The sequence below is a fragment of the Engystomops pustulosus genome, chromosome 2 (assembly GCF_040894005.1).
Source record: "Engystomops pustulosus chromosome 2, aEngPut4.maternal, whole genome shotgun sequence".
NCBI lineage: Eukaryota > Metazoa > Chordata > Amphibia > Anura > Leptodactylidae > Engystomops > Engystomops pustulosus.
This window is the reverse complement of record NC_092412.1, coordinates 52,412,062-52,432,217: the sequence shown is the minus strand read 5'-3', so window position 1 is coordinate 52,432,217 and position 20,156 is coordinate 52,412,062. Positions and strand designations below refer to the sequence as shown.

The 20,156-nt window shown below is 40.7% G+C and overlaps 1 protein-coding gene across 3 annotated transcripts in view; it reads right to left on the bottom strand.

The window, feature by feature from the left end:
• TNS2 (tensin 2) overlaps positions 1–20,156 on the bottom strand; it is an 84,891-nt gene that overhangs the window by 41,994 nt on the left and 22,741 nt on the right. The window contains exon 1 of one of the 3 annotated variants that reach the window (XM_072134598.1): positions 13,355–13,482. The exons of the other annotated variants lie outside the window; for them this stretch is intronic. Within the exon in view, the coding sequence (XP_071990699.1) occupies positions 13,355–13,420 (66 nt within the window). The 5' untranslated portion in view covers positions 13,421–13,482. Of the gene's footprint in view, positions 1–13,354; positions 13,483–20,156 lie in introns of those variants that run through there. 3 annotated transcript variants of the gene reach the window in all.

Below are 20,156 nucleotides of genomic sequence, written 5' to 3'. Positions count from 1 at the left end.
TCTACTCATTTGCATATCACTTTGGAGTTGTTTTTTTAAAGTAAACAGGCAGTTTTTACCATGAAATGCTAGATGTTCAGAACATATATTGCCTAGACTGGATTGTATCCAATACTCAAATAAAAGCAGAAATACATATGTAAACCTTGTAAAATTCTTTTTATCTTAAACATTAACTTTATAGATATAGATATAGATAGATGGGGCCCCTTGTTTTGGTTACAGCCAAAGAGTCATGAAGAGGCAGACACAACTCTTCACTGATGTCTATAAAAGTTACTGAGAAAGTATGGCCAGCAGTTTGGTAATTCCTGTAGACTTTAATGTACAGGGCTATGCACATGTGTCACCACTAACCTACACAACTATTTTTTGTAGATTCTTTTCACACTAGTCCATATTTCTTCCTTTCTGGTATCCTGTCCCAGCAGTGAGTACAAGGAAATGGTTTTTTCTTTGCCTCCTCTTCTGGGAGCCATTCCTCTTAGACAGAAGCATGAATGGCCACCTCTGACACCATGTGAGATGACTGCTGAGCAGGTGCTTACAGAACAATCCATGCAGCTATGTCGTCTGTAAATCCCTATGCGGGGCCAGCTGTTTAACATGTTCCGAGCAGAAGATGACAGCTCAATCTATGGAAGAATTTTCTCTTGGCTTCCGTGGAGGAATGCAACGTCAACGCAACATCAGCAAAGACAGACTGACAATAAAAGCTGTGAGGACAAACATACAGTGGCTGACCGATTCCATCAAATTTACAAAAAAATACTAAACTAAACGATGTTAAAAAAATTGTGAAAAAAGAAAAGTATGCAAAACATCTAAGACGACCTGTCAAGAGGATGACAGCTGTTTGGATATTGCCACAGTAGGGAGTTATTTGTTCTATACTTTCTTGCCAAAGGAGCTGGATTAGAAACTCGAATCGAGTATATCTAAGGCTCTGTTCACATTTCCATTTATTTGATTTTGAATAGTAAAAACTGTGTTTTCTGAAACCGAAAACTCCATAAATCTGCTAAAAGTGAAAGGCCCAAAGTTAATGGGATAGTCTCATCTTAGTCCTTTATTGTTGTGATGTGAATATTCATCTGCATTCTGCGCGTCACATTACCTCCATAACCACAATAACACACAACATCCCACCTATTTTTTTCATGTTAATGGTGGAAAGATAAGAAGTTCAATCTTAGAAAGATTACGTTTCAAAAAGAGAGACATGATGTTAGAGACAGCAGAGAGACAGTCACTAGTGTTCTGGAGTAAGGCAGGAGTGATGTTACGTGCAGAAGTATACAGCTGGGTGTCATCAGCATAGAGATGATACTGGAAACCAAATCTGTTAATAGTATAGAGGGAAAAGCGCAGAGGACCTAGGACTGAGCCCTGAGGAACCCCGAGTGGAAGATGAGACAGATCCAGAAAAGGAGACACTGAAAGTGCGGTCACAGAGATGGGAAGAAAACCAAGAGAGTGCAGTGTCCTTTAGGCCAATGGATTGAAGCTTCCCGAGGAGGAGCTGGTGGTCCACAGTATGGTGCCGATAGATCCAGAAGAATAAGGAGAGAATAGTCGCCCTTGGATTTAGCAGTGAGGAGATCATTGGAGACATTAGAAAGAGCAGTTTCAGTGGAATACATAGAGAGGAAACCAGATTGTAGGGGGTCAAGGAGCGAGTTAGCTGAGAGATAGCGGGTTGGTCAAGAATAGACCAAACGTTCCAGGAGTTTGGAGATGAAAGGGAGATTAGAAACTGGTCTGTAGTTAGTAGCATTGGATGGGTCCAGGGAAGGCTTCTTTAGTAATGGGGTAATAACTGAATGCTTGAAAGAGGGGACGACACCAGAAGAGAGGTTGAAGATTTTAGTTAGGTCACTGATATATAGGTAGTGGGGCGAGCAGAGCCTGGACAATTTTTCCTCTGTGACTGGCTCAAAGGAAGAGAGTGAGCAGGGTAAGGTACCGGAGGGAAGTGGATTACTACCCCAAGACAAGACCTTCTGTAAAGGTTGCATTACATGGGTGTTACATTGAGCGTATTTAAGGGTGCGGTCTACATAAAAGGTAGGAGATGTGTCAGAGCGTTGTCAAACAGGAATAAATATTTCAAGTGTGGGTAGAAAATTGCCATCTGTATCTATTAATAACCATATACAATGCTGTAATTTATTCTAGTACTGCATTGTCTTTACAAACGTAAGCTTTTCATTAAACTTTACATTCCTCGAACTTCACTTAAAGGGAAACTATCACCATGTTTGTTGTAGGTCATAAGTTCTTGCGAGCAGGACTCTCACTCCTCTAGTCTGAACTGATGCTTATTTTTCTATTGTAATGTATTTTTTTTTTAAAAGAATTTCTTTGATTATAAAGCACCACAGCCAGAGGCTGACTGTATGTACGGGTATCAGGACCCAGCGCAGTGCAGTGTCCGGAGCAAGAGGGGACCAGAGCCGAGCAGTGACTACTGTTTCCACCGCTCAGGTCCTCTCCAGCTCCAGGTGCTGCACTACCCTGGGTCCTAACACTGGCACATACAGCTGACACCAGGGTCTTGAGAAGTACAGCAGGAAGGGGAAGAGGAGCCTGGACAGGCGAAAGTTTTGGGCTTTACTAGTGTCTGCACAAGGGTCTCCATTACTATAGGTCTACTCGAATGGGTCTGCTGGGTGGGTCTTAAATTTTATATGTCTTCCCTTGGGGGTCCTTTGTATTATAGGTCTGCTCTGAGGGTCTCCAGTATTATAGATCTACTCCAGGGGTCTCCAGTATTATAGGTTTGCTCTGGGGGTCTTCACTTTTATATGTCTTCCCTTGGGGGTCTTTTGTATTATAGGTCTGCTCTGAGGGTCTCCAGTATTATAGGTTCGCTCTGGGGGTCTTTACTTTTATATGTCTGCCTTTGGGGGTCTTTTGTATTTGTGTGCTTTGTATTATAGGTCTGCATTGGGGTCTCTAGTATTATCCTTCTGCTCTAGGGGGGGGGGGGCAGAATTATCATCTGGTTTGTGCACTGTGTTGGTAGTCTGCTCTGGGGTCCATTTTAAATATTGAACACAAGCGGTATTTATAAGAATTCCAAAAGAGAAAAAGCAGAAATGAGATGGTATTCATCAATCTTCCAGCTTTTATTCAAGGTAGCATACTCACCTAGATAAATGTTTCATTATTTCGGGAGGGGGTAGGATAGAAAGTAGGCAAAGTTCATTTCTTACCTACTAGCGCTTCATCTGGCCTCTGTATTTGGTTTCTGGTGGAGGGGGGGGGGTGGCATTTGTGCTACACTATGGTTTTTGGTGGAACCCTTTGATGTTGAATGGTATGACAATGCAGCCCTCAGAGCAAAAAAGTTTGTGCATCCTTTCTGTTTCAGGTGCTGTCGAGTCAACATCACCTCAGTATCAAAGAGCAGAGTTGACGGCACTGTATTACTTTACTATTATTAAACCACTATTTTCTACCCATAGTAGAAATCTCCATAAAACCAGACAACCCCATTAAATGATCATGTAAAATAATGGTGCTCAATAAAGTACATCGTACTCCAAGCACACAGATGCAGGGGAAAATAAATACTGTCCAAAAGAGGGGATATTTCTAGAAATTCTGCCCTACTGTCGGTAATGCTTAGTGCGTTAGGGTGTTTCCAATGTGCACAATCCTTGGTAATTATCCAAATAGCACCTTTTAACCATTAAATGGTTTGGATTAAAGGAAGGGAAAGCGAGTTTGTTGGTCACGTGCTCTTCTTACTTGTTGTTTACACCATGTAGGTCAGGGCGGCACGTTGGCTTAGTGGTTAGCATTACAGCCTTGCAGGCCTGGGGACCGAAGTTCAAGTCCCAGCGTCAACATGTGCAAAGAGTTTGTATGTTCTCTCTGTGTTTGTGTGGGTATCCTCCGAGTCCTCCGGTTTCCTCCCACACTCCAAAAAACATGCTGGTAGGGTGATTAGATTGTGAGACCCATTGAGGACAGGGACCAATTTGGCAAGCTCTGTGCAGCACTGCATAATCTGTGTGCCCTACATAAGTAAAGAATTATTATTATTTTTTATTATTATTATTGAGCGCTTGAACCTCCCTATTCGTTTGAACTCCTCTCTCTTTGTTTAGAACATTGACATAATAAAACCCTGGTGGACAAGCATCATATGAGAAGAGAATAAGCGTCCGCTAGAAACCAATGTCTCTGCTTATTCCCAAATAACTAAGAAACAACCATCTTACATTAAAACATGGTTTATCAGATTTTCAGCAATTCCTATGAGATGGATAGTGAATCCGGTCCCAGCAGGATCTGTGGATAATAATCTGTTAAGTATAGTGGCTTTACCCAGCAATGCCAAGTCAGCCCTGAGGATATATACCCAGCGTACTTCCTCCCTCTGAAGTTGTGGTTATTTAGCAGGAACATCTGTGCCCCCTGGGGCATGATTTTTGTGGCACCTCTTTTTTACATTTCCATAACTCCCAACTAGTGACATTGACGCAGCAAAGGCAGATTAATAATTGTGCCACCACGAAGAACAATGGAGCGTCCTGGCAAGTGATTTATCTCTGAGAGAAGTCCATTGTCAGACCCCTCGGCCACATTTCTAAATATCAAAGTGTTACATGAAATGAACTGTTGTTCCTAAAGTTTTTCCACATAACAAGTGGAAATTTTGAACTTGAAAAATCCTGTAAATGACCCAAAATAAATAGAGGAAATTCACAGTATAATGTGCCTTTCATCATACTCTCTTACATGAGCAAAAATATTGGATACTTTATATACAGAATTTTATCTAAGAAAGAAAAAATAACCCCAAAACCTCTGAAATGTTTCCAGTGCTTTGCTTTTCAGGATCTGGTTACTTAAGCTCTTGTGAACATACTTTATGAAATTTTGGTAGGGAATCACAGGCACATGAATGCTATAAAACTGCCAGGCATATTTTAATTTCTTGGACTGACCTCCTTCATCCTCGCTGGCGCTAAATCTTTCCATATGGCAATACATAACCAAGGAGAAGGAGACGGCTACCTTCTCATGAGGGTAACTTAAACGATTTTCCTATAATATTTTATTCATTTGTTCCTATTGTACAGCTAATGAAAACTAGACTAGACAATATAAAAGCTGTAATCACTTTACAAGGTATTAGAAATTTTCTGGATTTGTAAAAAAAAAAATGTATTTAAAGGAAATCTACCATCAAAATCAAGCATGATAAACTAGGGACACTTTCTCAAAGATCTAGGCTCTGTGACTGTGGTAATCTTCCTAAATTTGTTATCCATGGTCTCCTTCATTCTAAAATCAACTTTTAAAATGATGCTTAAGAGCCATAAGGGATCTGGGGAGCGTTGCCAGAGCCCCTCCGTGCTGCAGTGAGGAGCACTTTCCTCTGCATGAAATGCCTGTGCAGCTGTAGCACGGAGGGGCTCTGATAACACCCCAAGGCCTCAGGTTCCTTAGCATAATTTAAAAATTTGATTTTAGAAGGAATGAGGCCATGGATAACAAATATAAGAAGATTACCACAGTCACAGTGCCTGGATTTATGAGTAAGGCCCCTTCCACACTTGCGTTGCAGATCACATCAGAGGCTGATCAGGGTGCGATCAGGGTTTGGTCACTGAAAAACTGACATTTTGCATCAGAGTTCAATCAGTTTGCAGTTTTCAATGCATTTTCAATGCAAGGGAATTTAGCTCCCAAATCATCTCAGAAATAAATCCAGAATAGTGTAGTGCAATTTGCAGGCTCACCAGAAATAAATATGCTAATATTCCATGAATTTGTCCTTTGGGAGAAAATATAATTTTGAATTTTATGGGGCTGTGGACATGTCCTATCTTTCTACGGGGTACGGAGTTGTACCGTGCCGCACAAGTGCTGCACTGTACTGCTCCGGTAGGGCGCCGTGTGCCCATTGCCATCTATGGGGGACGTAAATTGGCTGTATATACATTGGCAGTATATACGTCCCCCATACGGCAGTGTGAATGCAGCCTTAGAGCTGCAAAAAGCTGGTCTATTTTACCTTCATGAATATGGAGTTACTTCAGACCCATTTCAGTCTTGCGCCAATTCATTAACCCCTTGCGCCAAAATCTACCATCCCAGTCCAAATTACTGCATGATTCATATGCCAAAAACACTGACCCTGCGCCAACATTGATAAGTGCCCCCCAAAGTGCCTTGAGAAGCACAGCAAATAACATATGTCTATTATGAGTATAATCAGGTGTAAGATCAATGATGAATGAGAAATTCTAACAAACAGATGAAAGTGATCATCGATTGAACAAAAACAGCTATAATAGAGACAGAAAACTGTATGAAGAACAGCCAAGCTTAGGGTGATGGCACATGTGGTGTTTGAACGCGTTTTTGGCCCCTTTTTAAGCAGTCCGTCAAAAAAACGCATTCGTTTTTGACTAGTTTCAATTAAGATAATTAGTCAAACCTATCAAAAAGGGATGCGTTTTTTGACGGACTGCTCAAAAACGGGCCATAAACACCACATGTGCCATCACCCTTGGAGGTTGTGTTTTCATGTCATGAATTTTACACCATGACTGAGCACAACAATATGACAAAAGATCAGGCAGGTCTCTCCCATGCAAACAGACCAGAAGGATTTCTGCTGCGGATGTGTTTCGTTTACACAGCATTATATATATTGGAGTAGATAATATTTTTCAGCTTCAGGATGTACCCGCTGTGATTGCAGGATGAGAACCACTGATACACAACATGGTACAGTTCACCCCCTAAGACCCCTAAGACCACCAGCATCTCAATAGTAACATTATGCCCCGGGAGAGATCAGATCCGGCAGGGAAAGGGACAGCTCCAATGTGTCACATCCACTGGGACTGTCCGCTCTCTTCTCTTCCTTCCATCTCATCTCCTCCAGTTTACACAGGAAAGAACATTTCACTCCCCAAAGAGGTTGCCAGAAATATGCTGAACTATACATGGGCCACACATAATAGGAGAGAAACCTTTCGTGATTATCTCTAGAAGTCACCATGGTATAAATAATGCCAATGCACAATGTACGAGGAGTGCTGGTCATTAGGAGTCCAGTGATGGCAGGTGTACAAGTTCCCAACATCCTGCCTTCAAGTACTAATTGTATTACACAAATACTCTAAAAAACTACAGAACAGGGGACCATTTCCTCAGCCAGAAGTTTTAATCCACGTTTTGTAACAAATTAAACCCTGAGTAAAATCACGAAAATTCTCGTATAAATGGCAAGTGGTAGATAGATTGTGCTGCAGATATCGAAATCTATAGCATGTTGATGGCGGCCTGAGATGAAAACAGATATGATCTTAATATGATATTTGTAATTGTAACTGAGATTTGAATTCTTTTTTCTTAATATACCAAATCATACCTAAGCTATACTATATCTGGGAATTTCATGATTTGTATGCAGCATTTCCCCTCTTAGCAGGCTTTATCTCAAATTACACCTGATCTGGTGAGTGGAGACTAGCTGCTAATATGTCTTCCACAGACAGCACCTAAATTAAACTTATAAATTCTGCCTCTAATAATGTCAGAAGCAGCATGAAGGACTTTACAGAAGTATGGTGAATAGCATGGATGTAAATAAAGTATCTGTAAAAAAAAAAAACTTACTATGACCTGCAGCAGAATGTTAGTGTATATATCTGTTTCTCGCTCTTTAACTTGGCTCCTGATCTCATTTCCCCTTTCATTTATGGCGCAGTCACACACACATGGCCGTAGGCGAAACAGATGGCCATAGCCGGACGGAGAGCCAGATACTCCCCTGGACCGGAGCCTGGCCGGGCACAGTGACTGGAGGTAGAAGGGGTAAGTGCTCTTCACCCCTCCTCCCTCCACAGACACACTGTCACTGTGAGCCATAGGTGTCTATGGGGGCCGTGATCTGGTCATAAATCAAGCGATAAGATAACGGCCCCCATAATGGACGTCTGAGTTCTTTGTACACCTTTATATACTTAGAGGACAACTAACACCAGGATAAAAGACTGTATGCAAATGACCCTGAGGGGCACCAAGCTCCATTAACACCTATAAAGCATGGAGCCCCTCAGGCTCATTTGCATACAATCCTTCCTCATGGTGGTAGGTGTCCTTTAAGATTTAATCTTTAAATTGTATTTCATTGAGTTCCCCATGAAAAATCTGCTTCTTAATACATCATATATGGGCTACTGCTAAGGCCACATAAACATCACAGTATTTGGTCTACATATTATCCCCCCCCCCCCCCCTCTATGGATAACAGGAGTAGTGAGGACATGCATACCCTGCATTTACCCTGCCTGATCAAAGTGTGCGTGTCTGTGATGGGGGAGTTAGGAGAGATAGCTGTTGGCTGAATGAGGGTCTAGCCAAGAGCTATATAATGTGTTTGGCCGGCGTTAGGGTCCCGAGAGGTTGCTGTAAAAATCAGGATAACATAAAAAAACAGTTAATTTTAAAGTGACATCTTAAACAACTATGTGCAGTGAGAACTTCCTGCTGTAATCTCAGCGCTGAGGGAGCAGGGGGGAGGGTGAGATAGTGTAAATGTCTGCATAACAAGATACCATTAGCATAAATTTAAAGGTTGATTTTAGAAGTAAGGAGCTCATGGATAACAAATATAAGAAGATTACCACAGCCATGGTGCCTGGACCTATGCATAAGTGTCCCTGGTTTATCATCTTTGATGGCAGCTTTCCTTTAATGAAAATCTACCATTTGCTTTTATACATTATGAACCAAACATACCTTCAGAATGCTGTAGCTACACTAAAGCAGGAACATATCTTGTTTAATCCCTGAAATTAGTGGTTTTGCTGAAAAAACATTTATAAAATTCTGATATTGAGGCTCTGTCTCTTCTGTGCCTGGCTCTGCGCTTCTCCTCTTACATTAGTTATGCACTGTAGTGATGGGTCTTTCGCTCACTAAACCCCGTCCCTAAATGGCTCACCACGCCCCCTTTAACCCGATAGTATTGGGTTAAAAGTGGACTGGTGCGGGGCGCCTGACTGTCCTGCAGCTCCCTATTATATATTTAATAGGGAGCCGTTTAGGAGCCAGAAGAGCCGGCTCTTCTTAGTGAGCGGAGCCTAATGATCCAGCTCACTAAGAAGAGCCGGAATTCCCATTACTAATGCACTGCACCAGAGAAAGTAATCACCGTGTTGCCCCTGATAGGCAGAATTAATCAATCACTGCACCATCCCCCAGCTGCTGTGTTTGAGTGATCCAGCTCAGAAGATGATTAGTCCTGTCTGGACAGTTTCTGAAGCACCGTATTAAATGTGTTTATGTAGGCAGCCTGCATATAACCTAGCTTTCCCAAGGTCCTGAATTTTATAAATGTTTTTTTTTTTTGCAAAACCACTTGGTTCAGGGATTAAACAAAATATGTTTCTGCATCAGTGTAGCTACAGCATTCTCAAGGTTTGTGTGGTTCACAATGCTTAAAAAAACAAATGGTAGATTTCCTTTAAGGCAATGCAACTCGAGACACAAATACGCTGATCCAGGGTCCAAACAGCCTATTATTTAATATATTTACACCAAAAGACAAATCTAACGATGTATTTACGTATAAAAATCCTGGCCCAGGAAGACACTCATGGACATGCTATAACTAGAAATACTCTGGCACTTCTGACCTTCCTCCCTCTGAGTTAGGTCCAACAAATGGAATTGTACCAATAGCATCAGGTCCAATATATGGAATTGTACCAATAGTATCTCTGCCTGATCCACATGGGACCTCATCAGATTTTGTTAAATGTTGCATTAGTTACAATAACAAGCAATCATTCTTCAGCGTGGCCAACAGATGTTCTCCTTTATGTTCTTGTCTGATAAATGGTCCCTTCTTCCCAGTATTCTTACTCATCTGGAGAGAAGAGAGTAGATATGTTCTTTTTCACATTTGTGAGAACTAAACATTAGATATATTATTATGATTAAAGAGGTACAGCAGCATGAGGAGGGTGAGTCAAGGTAAGAATGGCGGAGCAGAGTACTGGAGGACAACTCATATTAACAGGTCCTAACACTACACAGCCATAAAGGTCCAGCAGAGGACAACAACATTTGGAGATTACTTTGGGCCAATCACTGGCCTCTAGGAATATTTCTTATGGGGTCAATTGACAAATAACCTTTTGATGATGTGACAAAGTCAACAATGCAAGGAGTGGACGTCCATGCTATGTAGCAATGGAAGATGTTACTCAAAATCATTTCTTCTGATGGCTCCAAGAAACCTCATATGATGCCGAGATGAATTAACCCAAACTACAAGACCTGATATGTAATCTCAAATTGTGTCTTTGTATCCATATACAACCACTACAACACTCATAGCCCTCAGACTTAAAACTGCCCCTGGGGGGAAATAAGATCCTGGTTCAACCACCATGGTGAGCTTAGCATTGGTTGGGTATGCAGCGATCTACTATCTAGCTATGGGCCCTTTAATGAAGACAGATGCCTTACTGTGATGGCAAATAACTCCTGCAAATGAAAAAGAATGCTTATAATAATGTACCTTTCATGCATGACCCTGTGGTTACTTAGAAGCAGCGTTGCCTGGTGAAACTTGGTTAATGTGTCATTGACAAACACAAGGCTGGAGGCCATAGCACGCATGATGAGCTTACACGTCTAACCTGCCATATACTGGTATCTCTACTATCATCTGAACAGGAATAATGGATCCCTCAGATGTTCTGAGGATGCGCTCCTCACAATATGTGCACTCTACTGCCCACTAGTCTATAGTGCTCTTGATCATGTTTAGAAGAATACTGCATCCACTGCATAGTCCTATAATAACTGTGTCTGTCTGGCATCAAGTAACTGCTAAAGGTTCACACAAGGTATTGGACTTGGACAAGGAAGTCCATGATGCTGGTGGAGGTGGTGAACTATAGTCTCTGACCTCTACTTAAGTCATTTACAATGTCATTCCAACCATTACAACAAACTAAATGGCTACATGTGATCCAGTTTCTGGTTTTAATTGTCACAAAGCCATTTTAGCAGACTTGCTACTGGAAGTTATCCTGAATGGAAAAGTCCCTAAATCTTTATACAAAATAACTTTGGCATTCTGCTATTTGTAACCCCTCAGTTATATTTTAGCAGCAAATGTATTGGTATATTCATCCAGGTAGTCTCAGTTTATATCATATTTAAGTCTTCGGGTTAAAGGGATTGTCTGGATAAACTTTTTTTTATCATTAACCTCAGGTGGTGTATAGAAACAAAAGAGCCTACAGTTACCTCGGTTACTTCCAGTCTAAAGCAGCTTGTCCTGTCGGTGACGGCCTCTGACGGCTCAGCGGGGATGTCATACAGGACGCAGCAGGAGCTCCCTGTCAATGCTATGTCACCAATAGAGGCCAATGGTGATGGAGAGCTGCGCCCGACTGAAGGTAAGGACAGAGGTAGGTAGTTCTTTTGTTTTTTTTTTATGCCACCTGAAGCCAAGAATATAAAATGTATTCATCCCAGACATATGCCAAGGAAAGCTCCAGGTGTATATATATTAAACAGATGGAATAAACTGGATCACTGTTGAAAAAAAGAAACTTCTCTATTCTACTGTTTTTATGGGACATTGATGTATGTAGTAGTAAGGTTACCAAGCTATACTATACCATTGTCTTGTGGTATAGCAATGTATACTGGTGTTTGTCTTTGGTGAGTCCCTCAAACACAAGCATGCTCCTATCAAACAAGAAGTATATAAGTGTGGAAAAGTAGAGGGACAAAATCAATACCATTAACAAACACATAACATGGATGGTTAATCCGACATAGAAATGGACATGGATTCCTTAAAGGGGTTGTCCACTTTCAGCAAATAATTGATATGGTTTGTGTAAGGAAAAGTTATACAATTTTCAAATATACTTCCTGTATCAATTTCTCCCAGTTTTCTAGATCTCTGCTTGCTTTCCTGCCATAGAAACTTCTATGTTTACTTCCAGTGGATAGAAATCTGTCCATGATCACACAGGTGCACGGCTCGTTATATCACAGAGAGTAATCAGACTTGTATGATATAACGAGTTGTGCACCTGTGTGACTATGGACAGATTTCTATCCACCGGAAGTAAACAATGAGGCTTCCTGTAGGATGACAACAAGCAGAGATCTAGAAAACTGTTAGGAATTGATACAGAAAGTATATCGGAAAATTGAATAACTTTTCCCTACACAAAACATATCAATTATTTGCTGAAAGTGGACAACCCCTTTAAATGTATAACACAAACATAATGTGAACATAGTCTTCAAGGAAGTCTAATACCCCAAATAAGACCTCATTTTAGTGTTCATATAATCTCAGAAATACCCGGGCCCCTACAGGTTTACTAAAGTCAAACAATGGTGATGTAGGTTTACAGCGAGTGTGAACACAGGCTTAAACAAGCTGCACAGATACAGACCAGCATTTAGTATAAGCCCCAAGATCTGTGCTCAGTGACTATATGAGATTTTACAAAACTGCAAAACTTCTGAAAACTACTCTCCCAGTCTCACAATGTGGTCAGCAGGTGCTGGTCTCAGGAACTGTAGCTGGAAGGGGGTGTGGTGCTGCCTCGTAATCCACGGATGTGGCATTTGTATGTCCACTGGGAGCTATATATGTATCCCGTATGGGCGAATGTAAGTAAACAACCAGTGCTCCACCCCAGTATTAACTCCCCAATAACATTCAAAGTCTGACTACATCACAGATCACATATATTACAAAAAGACCTATTGTCTGCTACTTAGCATGTCTAGATGAACTACATGTTTAGTGAAGTACGTATACAGTATACACAGATCACATACATATAATGCATAGATTCAGTTCTGAGCATGTTATAGATACATTTTCCACACATGATCAGTCCACATTCACTTTTTGAAATATAGCACCAAAACTATCCAAAAATGTACATGAATATTGCAGCAAACTATGCCTGCATGCATTCTCTTTGCCAAGAATGATGGACATTTGGTACCATGTCACCTTTATCTGTCCATCCTAGGGTATATATATAATGCCTCAGTCTGGACCAGGAGTTGTACAATCACATTGCTATTATACATCCCATTACATGCACATACAACTATATCCTTCAAGGTTTTCCTTCTTTGTCCAGTTTCTTTGTAAGAAGTTTAAAGCCACTAAGGAGCATGGAGAACCACAACGTCCTCAAACACTGCATGCACATCCCATAGACATATGCTCATAGACTCTTCTCCCCTAGAAACGCGTTAGGCACATGTACATGCTCTCTGTGCCCTGAGGATTTAGATACAGACCCCCGTCCCATACCGTGACACAGAGGAAACTCCTGCTCAGCCCTCTCAGCACCTCCTGAAAAGACCTCCTAGGCTTCATGGTTAATACTCTGCACCCCTCAGGCTGCAGTCTGGAGGAGCTGTGTGTGTAGTCAGTGTGGGGGGCTGTGCAGGGAGTGGTGGCCCATCAGGGCGGACAGAGGATGTGATGTTGGGGGGAAGGACATGATGGGGGGAACTAGCCTTTCCTGAAAGACAAAGCTCACATTTCCTCCCCACCTAAACTTAAGCATGGAACTTAACCACTGCACTGCCATCTCCATTTACATATGTGCAGCTATGTGGGAGACCATATTAGAAACATGTGGTGACATTTTCTGGGATCTAACAATAGGATCAAGTATCAATCAACAGCATTTTCTAAAAATAACCCAGCAATGCCTTGTACATTCTTCACTAATACTTAGTTTAAACAACATTATTGAGTATAATGAAAGAGTTAATCCACCATATCTTCACACATTGTGGAGATGGATGGAGAAGTGAAGTAATGCTTAAGATGACAGCTTGCTCCACAAAGAGACCAATTATTTATTCTGATTGTTTTAGAGTACAAGAATACAACGCAAAAATTATAGTAAAGACCGACACACAGGCAAAGTAACAGGAATACGGGCAAAAAATTCACAATCATAATCTAAGAAACTAAATTGGGAAATCCAGGGTTTGCGGTTTTAAGTTACTATACTGCTCATAATGTATTACCCTGCACTAAACTTTTGTCTGTCAATCATAAGTGTACTTTTTGTTCAACTACTAGAATTTTATATTTAGTCAGAACAAAGCAATATTAAAACATATATTCAAAAATGGGGAAAAGGGCAATGCAGCTGTGGGCAGAGAAGATGGGGGGGAATAGGTTATAGAGGATATGCAAGAGATAGGGGAATAGGTGAGAGGATATGCAGAAGATCGGGGAGAGAATTGGGCACATTTACTAAGGGCTTTGCTGCACGTTCTCCATGGCTAAAACGTCTTGCACAAGTAGTTAAGAAGTGTGTGCGCTGTGTTGCACACTACCCTTTTTTTGGCGCAGCTGCGCTGGTCTCCATGTGACACAAGTTAGGTGCCGTTCCGTTGGACAGTCTGAGTGATTTGGACCGAGCGCCGTATTTATCTTTGAAATTGTGTCGCAAGCCCTATGCTAGAGGTGCACCACAAAAAAGATGGACCTGAGCAGGGGAGGGACATATTCATGATTTCAGGCGCACAATCTTAGTGAATCTCCGCACGCAGCATTATAGACGGACAATGCACTTTCAGTGAACTTGTGCGGCAAGGTAAGTAAATGTGCCCCAATATGTGAGGAGATATGGTGGAAGAAGCGGGGAAATTGGGGGATAGGAGTTGCAAGGACATAAATAGAGAGCAACTGTGTAGAGCTGCAGGGAAATAGGGGAGAATGTGTGGGATATAGGGGGAGCAGCATTGGAGTGATAGGGGAAAGGCGTTGCAGGGAAAAAGGTGAGAGCTGCTTCAGGAAAATAGGGGAGATAATAAGTGGGGAGATAGAGAGAAGCTACAGGGAAAGCAGTAAATATAGACATCTCAATGCAAATATGAACATTGTCTTAAAGAGGTCAACTCAGAGAAAATACTCCCATTTATGTACCTCATTAGGCAATATTATATGTACATATTTGTAATAATCCACAGGAAAGTAGGAATCCAGTCATTTTCTGATAACTGTGCACGTAGCTTTCATACAACAGGAAAGACATAGAGATTATTGTCCAGTGGAGACGTCTCATCCTCCCGCTCCTAATTCCTGTTTCCTTTCTTAAAGAATTTGTATATGAAAGGTGATAGGTCACCATTTTTCTAATCAACCAACAAAAATACTTTTTATAGATATTATCTAGACAAGCTTATTTTCTATTGCCTAACAATGGCCAACTGCATACTGTAAGCCTATCCTGCCTGCCCTGTGTACACGTTTTATGATAGGTGGAAGCCATATCAGCTGGAACATTTGCGAAATTGTGTGGATCTGCTTACGGATTTGCATGTGGATTTGATCCTTTATGACAGCATTTCAATATCCAAATTGAGGTTTTCTAAATGTTATAGAATTTGGTCCTGAATTATGAAATGTTGGAAAAACTGCATGTAATCCGGGTCTATCTATATATTACAGGTGGTCCCCTACTTAAGGACACCCGACTTACAGACAACCCATAGTTACAGACGACCCCCTAGCGTGACCTCTGGTGATGCTCTCTGAATGCTTTACTATAGTCCCAGACTGCAATGATCAGCTGTAATGTGCCTGTAATGAAGCTTTATTGATAATCCTTGGTCCCATTACAGCAAAAAATGTTTAAACTCCAATTGTCACTGGGGCCAAATTTTTTTTTTGTCCGGCTCTACAATTATAAAATATACAGTTTCGACTTACATACAAATTCAACTTAAGAACAAACCTCCGGACCCTATCTTGTACGTAACCCGGGGACTGCCTGTATCTATCTATCTATTATCTATCTATCTCATATCTATCTAGTACGTGTGTCTGTTCTTGACTTGAAGTAGTCTCCTCAGCGCCTGTTTACGTTCACTCTTTGTCACCAGATTCTGCTTCCTATGTGACAGCGCTCTATTATATACAGGCTGTCTTTGTATTTATTTATAACCATTAGTGGGATGTCTATTTTTCGGTGTGGGGGACACTTATAGAAAGTATGTGCTAAGTGCTCTCTCCCAGTACTTGATTTAGATTGTCTTCTTAGGCAAATAAACATCTTTACACAAAAGTAGTTGGTAATGGGTTTTAGTTATTAAACACCAAGCAGACAAGATAAGACTACTTTATGGAGTTAACGCTGTTTATATATATATTTTATATATATACATCTTTCTTACGAGTAATCCTTAGGTAAAGAAATGGGTTACTGGACTTGTCTTGGTGACTTTGATACCTTACAGTAGACTAATGTGTGATGCAGCCCTGGACTGCAACAACATTGACTAATGGACTTGTTGGACCAGGACCTTGTGCTCTGGCTTACTGGAGAGAGAAAGGGACCATGTCCTGTGACTGGGATGAGCTACTGCCATTGTGACTGGTTGACTGTAGGACACCAGAGACAGGCTGAAGCTTGACCACATAAAGTTGTTGCTGAATGTGTATACACCATGGTCTGTACTGGATCGATGGCTAAATCTTGCTTCGACACCATCTGTGACCTTAATGCTGAGTAAGAACAAGGGTCCTCCTCACTCAACAATCCATGCCAGAGCGGAAATCTGGGGTACATGAATACATTAGTTATTCATAAGTAAAGTTGAGGACACCTGCACTTTATCAAATAGTTGCTAAAATCCAGAACATTAGATGACCCAGTAGTATAAACTACAATGATTTGTAGACTAACCTCTGGACTTTACTATCAGAGAACAACCTCTTAAAGGGATTTTTCATGCTCCTATACTACTATTTATAGAATAGGTCATTAGAAGAACTTCCCGCAGATCAGCAATAAGGTTGGAGCTGGAAGCAGGCAGCTGTGTATATAGAAAATAATAGCTGTATTCCTCCGACTCTAACCTTGTCATAGGAGATGATCGGCAGGAGAGGGCCAAGTGTCATATCTCCTCTGATCAATTAATAAGGATAGGTCATTAGTAGCCCGGAAACCCCTTTAAGAAAAAGGCAAGAACTAAAGGTGAAGTAGAAATCAGTCCAACAAAAACTTGGCTTCAGCACAGGCAACATGGATACAGCCTTCCTCCAGGGAAGAGTCGCTTATTATAAAACACGCTCTACCAAATGAAAGATGACATACGGAAATTGATACATGGGAGCGCGACTCGAGAGACTACAGATTCTTTACATAGTACATATTTATAGTATAGTGTAGCACAATATCTGCTTTTCTAAATCTGTTTCAACATCTATTATTTGGAATTATAGTGGGGGGTCGGGTCATGTCCGGCGGTGCAAGGCCATTTTTTATTATTTTATTCTAAAATCTACTAGTGTTAGGATAATAAGGTAATAATTAATGAATAATTTGTGAATAACTGTATTCAATTAACTACCCTTGTTGATGATTATGATAGTTCCTTATAATTAAACCATGTAACTAAAATGAAGAAGGTTGTGCTTCTAAAATCATCGTTTTTTTGCAGTACCTCACATGGTGTTACCAGGGTATTGGCTGCCAACAACAGCAAACTGTACAGGAATATATAGTATTTAGTCTTACCCATATATATGAGTGTGATGTGTAATCTCTGAGCATCTAATAATTCAGAATAGATGATAATCCAGCTTTAAAGAGACCCTGTCAGCAGGTTTAATCCCAACAAATGAGTCCCCTCAAGTAGGGTATGAAATATTCTTTCTAGTATTTGTTTTTATGTGAAATCTCACTCATTTACCTATATAAAAATTACCTACAAAACCACATGTAAATGAACAAAGTCTTCTTTTGCCTGAGATGAGTCACCATTAGAAGTTGAAGGGGGAAGCACGACTTCAGACACCCATATGTTGGGTTTTATAGTACTTTTGGTATCATATTAACGTGAAAAACGCGATTTGGGCCCTTAGTAAATGACCCCCATATTGAAATAACACCATCAGGCTCTAAAAGTGACTTATCTCAAAATTGGACTCAATTCTACTCATTTCGATATAACGTTCAAGGTGATTTTAAAAGATAAACTGGCAAGATTTAACACAAAGAATTTTCTATACCTTACCAGCAGCTTCTAGTAGTTACATAGAATAAACAGTGTCCCTTTAAAGACAAATCACAAATTGGCAAAACATGGCATGTAATATGCCGTACAAGATATCCGCCGGGCTGGGTGTCAGACGCGTCTGATCTTGAATTACCTATCCTTCGAATAAGCCATTATTTGTCAACCCTAGACAACCCCTTTAAGCCCTTAACAGGCTCTACCTTCATATTTAATGTATCAGAGGTTTAAGTTTTAAGTGCAGCTTATGAATTTAGATTATCGGTACAAGATATGAGTTACAAGTTTTCTAGGTAGAAATTGAAACCATATTTGGCAGATTATGTCTTTATTATGTTTCATGAAATACACATGGACATATTTTCCTGGGAGTTTTCTGTATGATCTGACATTGTATTTTTCTATGTGGTGAGAGACTACTGTCACCAGGGAAGCTGTAGGAGAGGTCATCAGGGAATCATTACTTCTAGGAATGAGACATTCTTGTGCTGAATCTCCTGAATATAGAATGTACAAAAAATGTTGCTAATCTATATTCCATAAATAAGTGTACACAACTGGATTATCAATGGGATGTCAAAATGTGATTGTTTTGTGGACCTAGAACATGTAAAGTTCACTGAATGTCCATGTCAAAGATCATCCTTCAGTCACAATTTTACTGATCTGAAAGTGTCTTGTGTGGTGTGTGACAACCTAGCGGATCACTGCAGGGCTCCAGCAGGAAGAGATAAAAGGAGGAATACTCTGCAGTTTCCAAACAGGAAATCATTAAACAACACAGGATCAGTTTCTGATAGGAAGTCGTCCATGGGATGCCTCTTAGATACACAGCGTCAGGAAGTACTTCATTAATTGTTCAATATGTAGCAGAACTGATGACTTGGATTGATAGGAGAAATGGTTACTTCTCACACTGGAAAAAATAGACCTAAAGGGACTATGCCGCCAGATTTACACCATTAAACTACTAGCACCCTCAGGTAGGGTATGAAATATTCTCTTTTACTCCCTCTTTTATGTAAAACCCATTTACATATTTAAAAAAAAAAAAATCCCTTTCAAAGTCATATTCATATGAGCTTAGAAGAGTCAAAAGTGAGATGAGTCACTTTTAGAAGTTGAAGGAGTACAATTACATCTGATGCCCCTACTGTGGACTCTATAGGTTCTCAGGTTTCTGTGAGATGTGGGCAGTTAAAGACATAGGGGGAGATTTATCATCAAGTTTCTGAGGTAAAACTGTAATAGTTACCCATGGAAACCAATCAGAGCTCAGCTTTAATTTTATAAACGGCTGTGGGAAAATGAAAGCTGATCTCTAATTGGTTGTCATGGGCTACTAGAACAGTTCTGCTATAAGAGACTTATAATACATCTTCCCCATAGTTGAGAATACCAACTGCAGGCAAAGATCCAGTACCGGCCTGTATTTCTAATTCAATAGATCACAGCCTGGTGTGATCTGAAATACAAGATTCTTATCTTTAATATAACACCAGAAACAAATTTCAATGTGCTGCATAACCGAAGATTGTGGGTTCTGTCTTATAGAGTGACTGAAAGTAGTGATTTATTTACAGGGCTGCTCCCAGTGCACTATGGGTACTAGAAATTCAGCATTTATATTTTTTTTTACATTCTAGAACTTGTCCCGACAAAATTGTTGATTAACCAGGATATTTCTGGTAACCGACTGCAGGCATCAGGAAGAGATTTTCCGCTCACTATTAATACAAAACTTCTCTTCCTGAAGGTCCTGTGAAGGTGGGAATTACAAGAAGGAACATGAGAAGAGGTGGGCCCAAAAAACTGTGTCCCATGGTTTAGGAAAGAAACCTCGTCTTTCCTCTTTCCCGGATGTCACTCTTATGATAAGAAAGACATGTCCCCTGATATTACAGGAATGTTCTGTGAGAGTCCAGCAGCTGGACAGAGCGAGGGGAGGGGGGCTGGGATGAAATGGAGAACAGAAGGAATGTGAAAGCGAAGGGAGAAGGAATAGAGGTCATGGCAGCTAGATCCAGTTTTAGCCCAGATCATACCAGGGATGTTAGTACAAGGGCAAG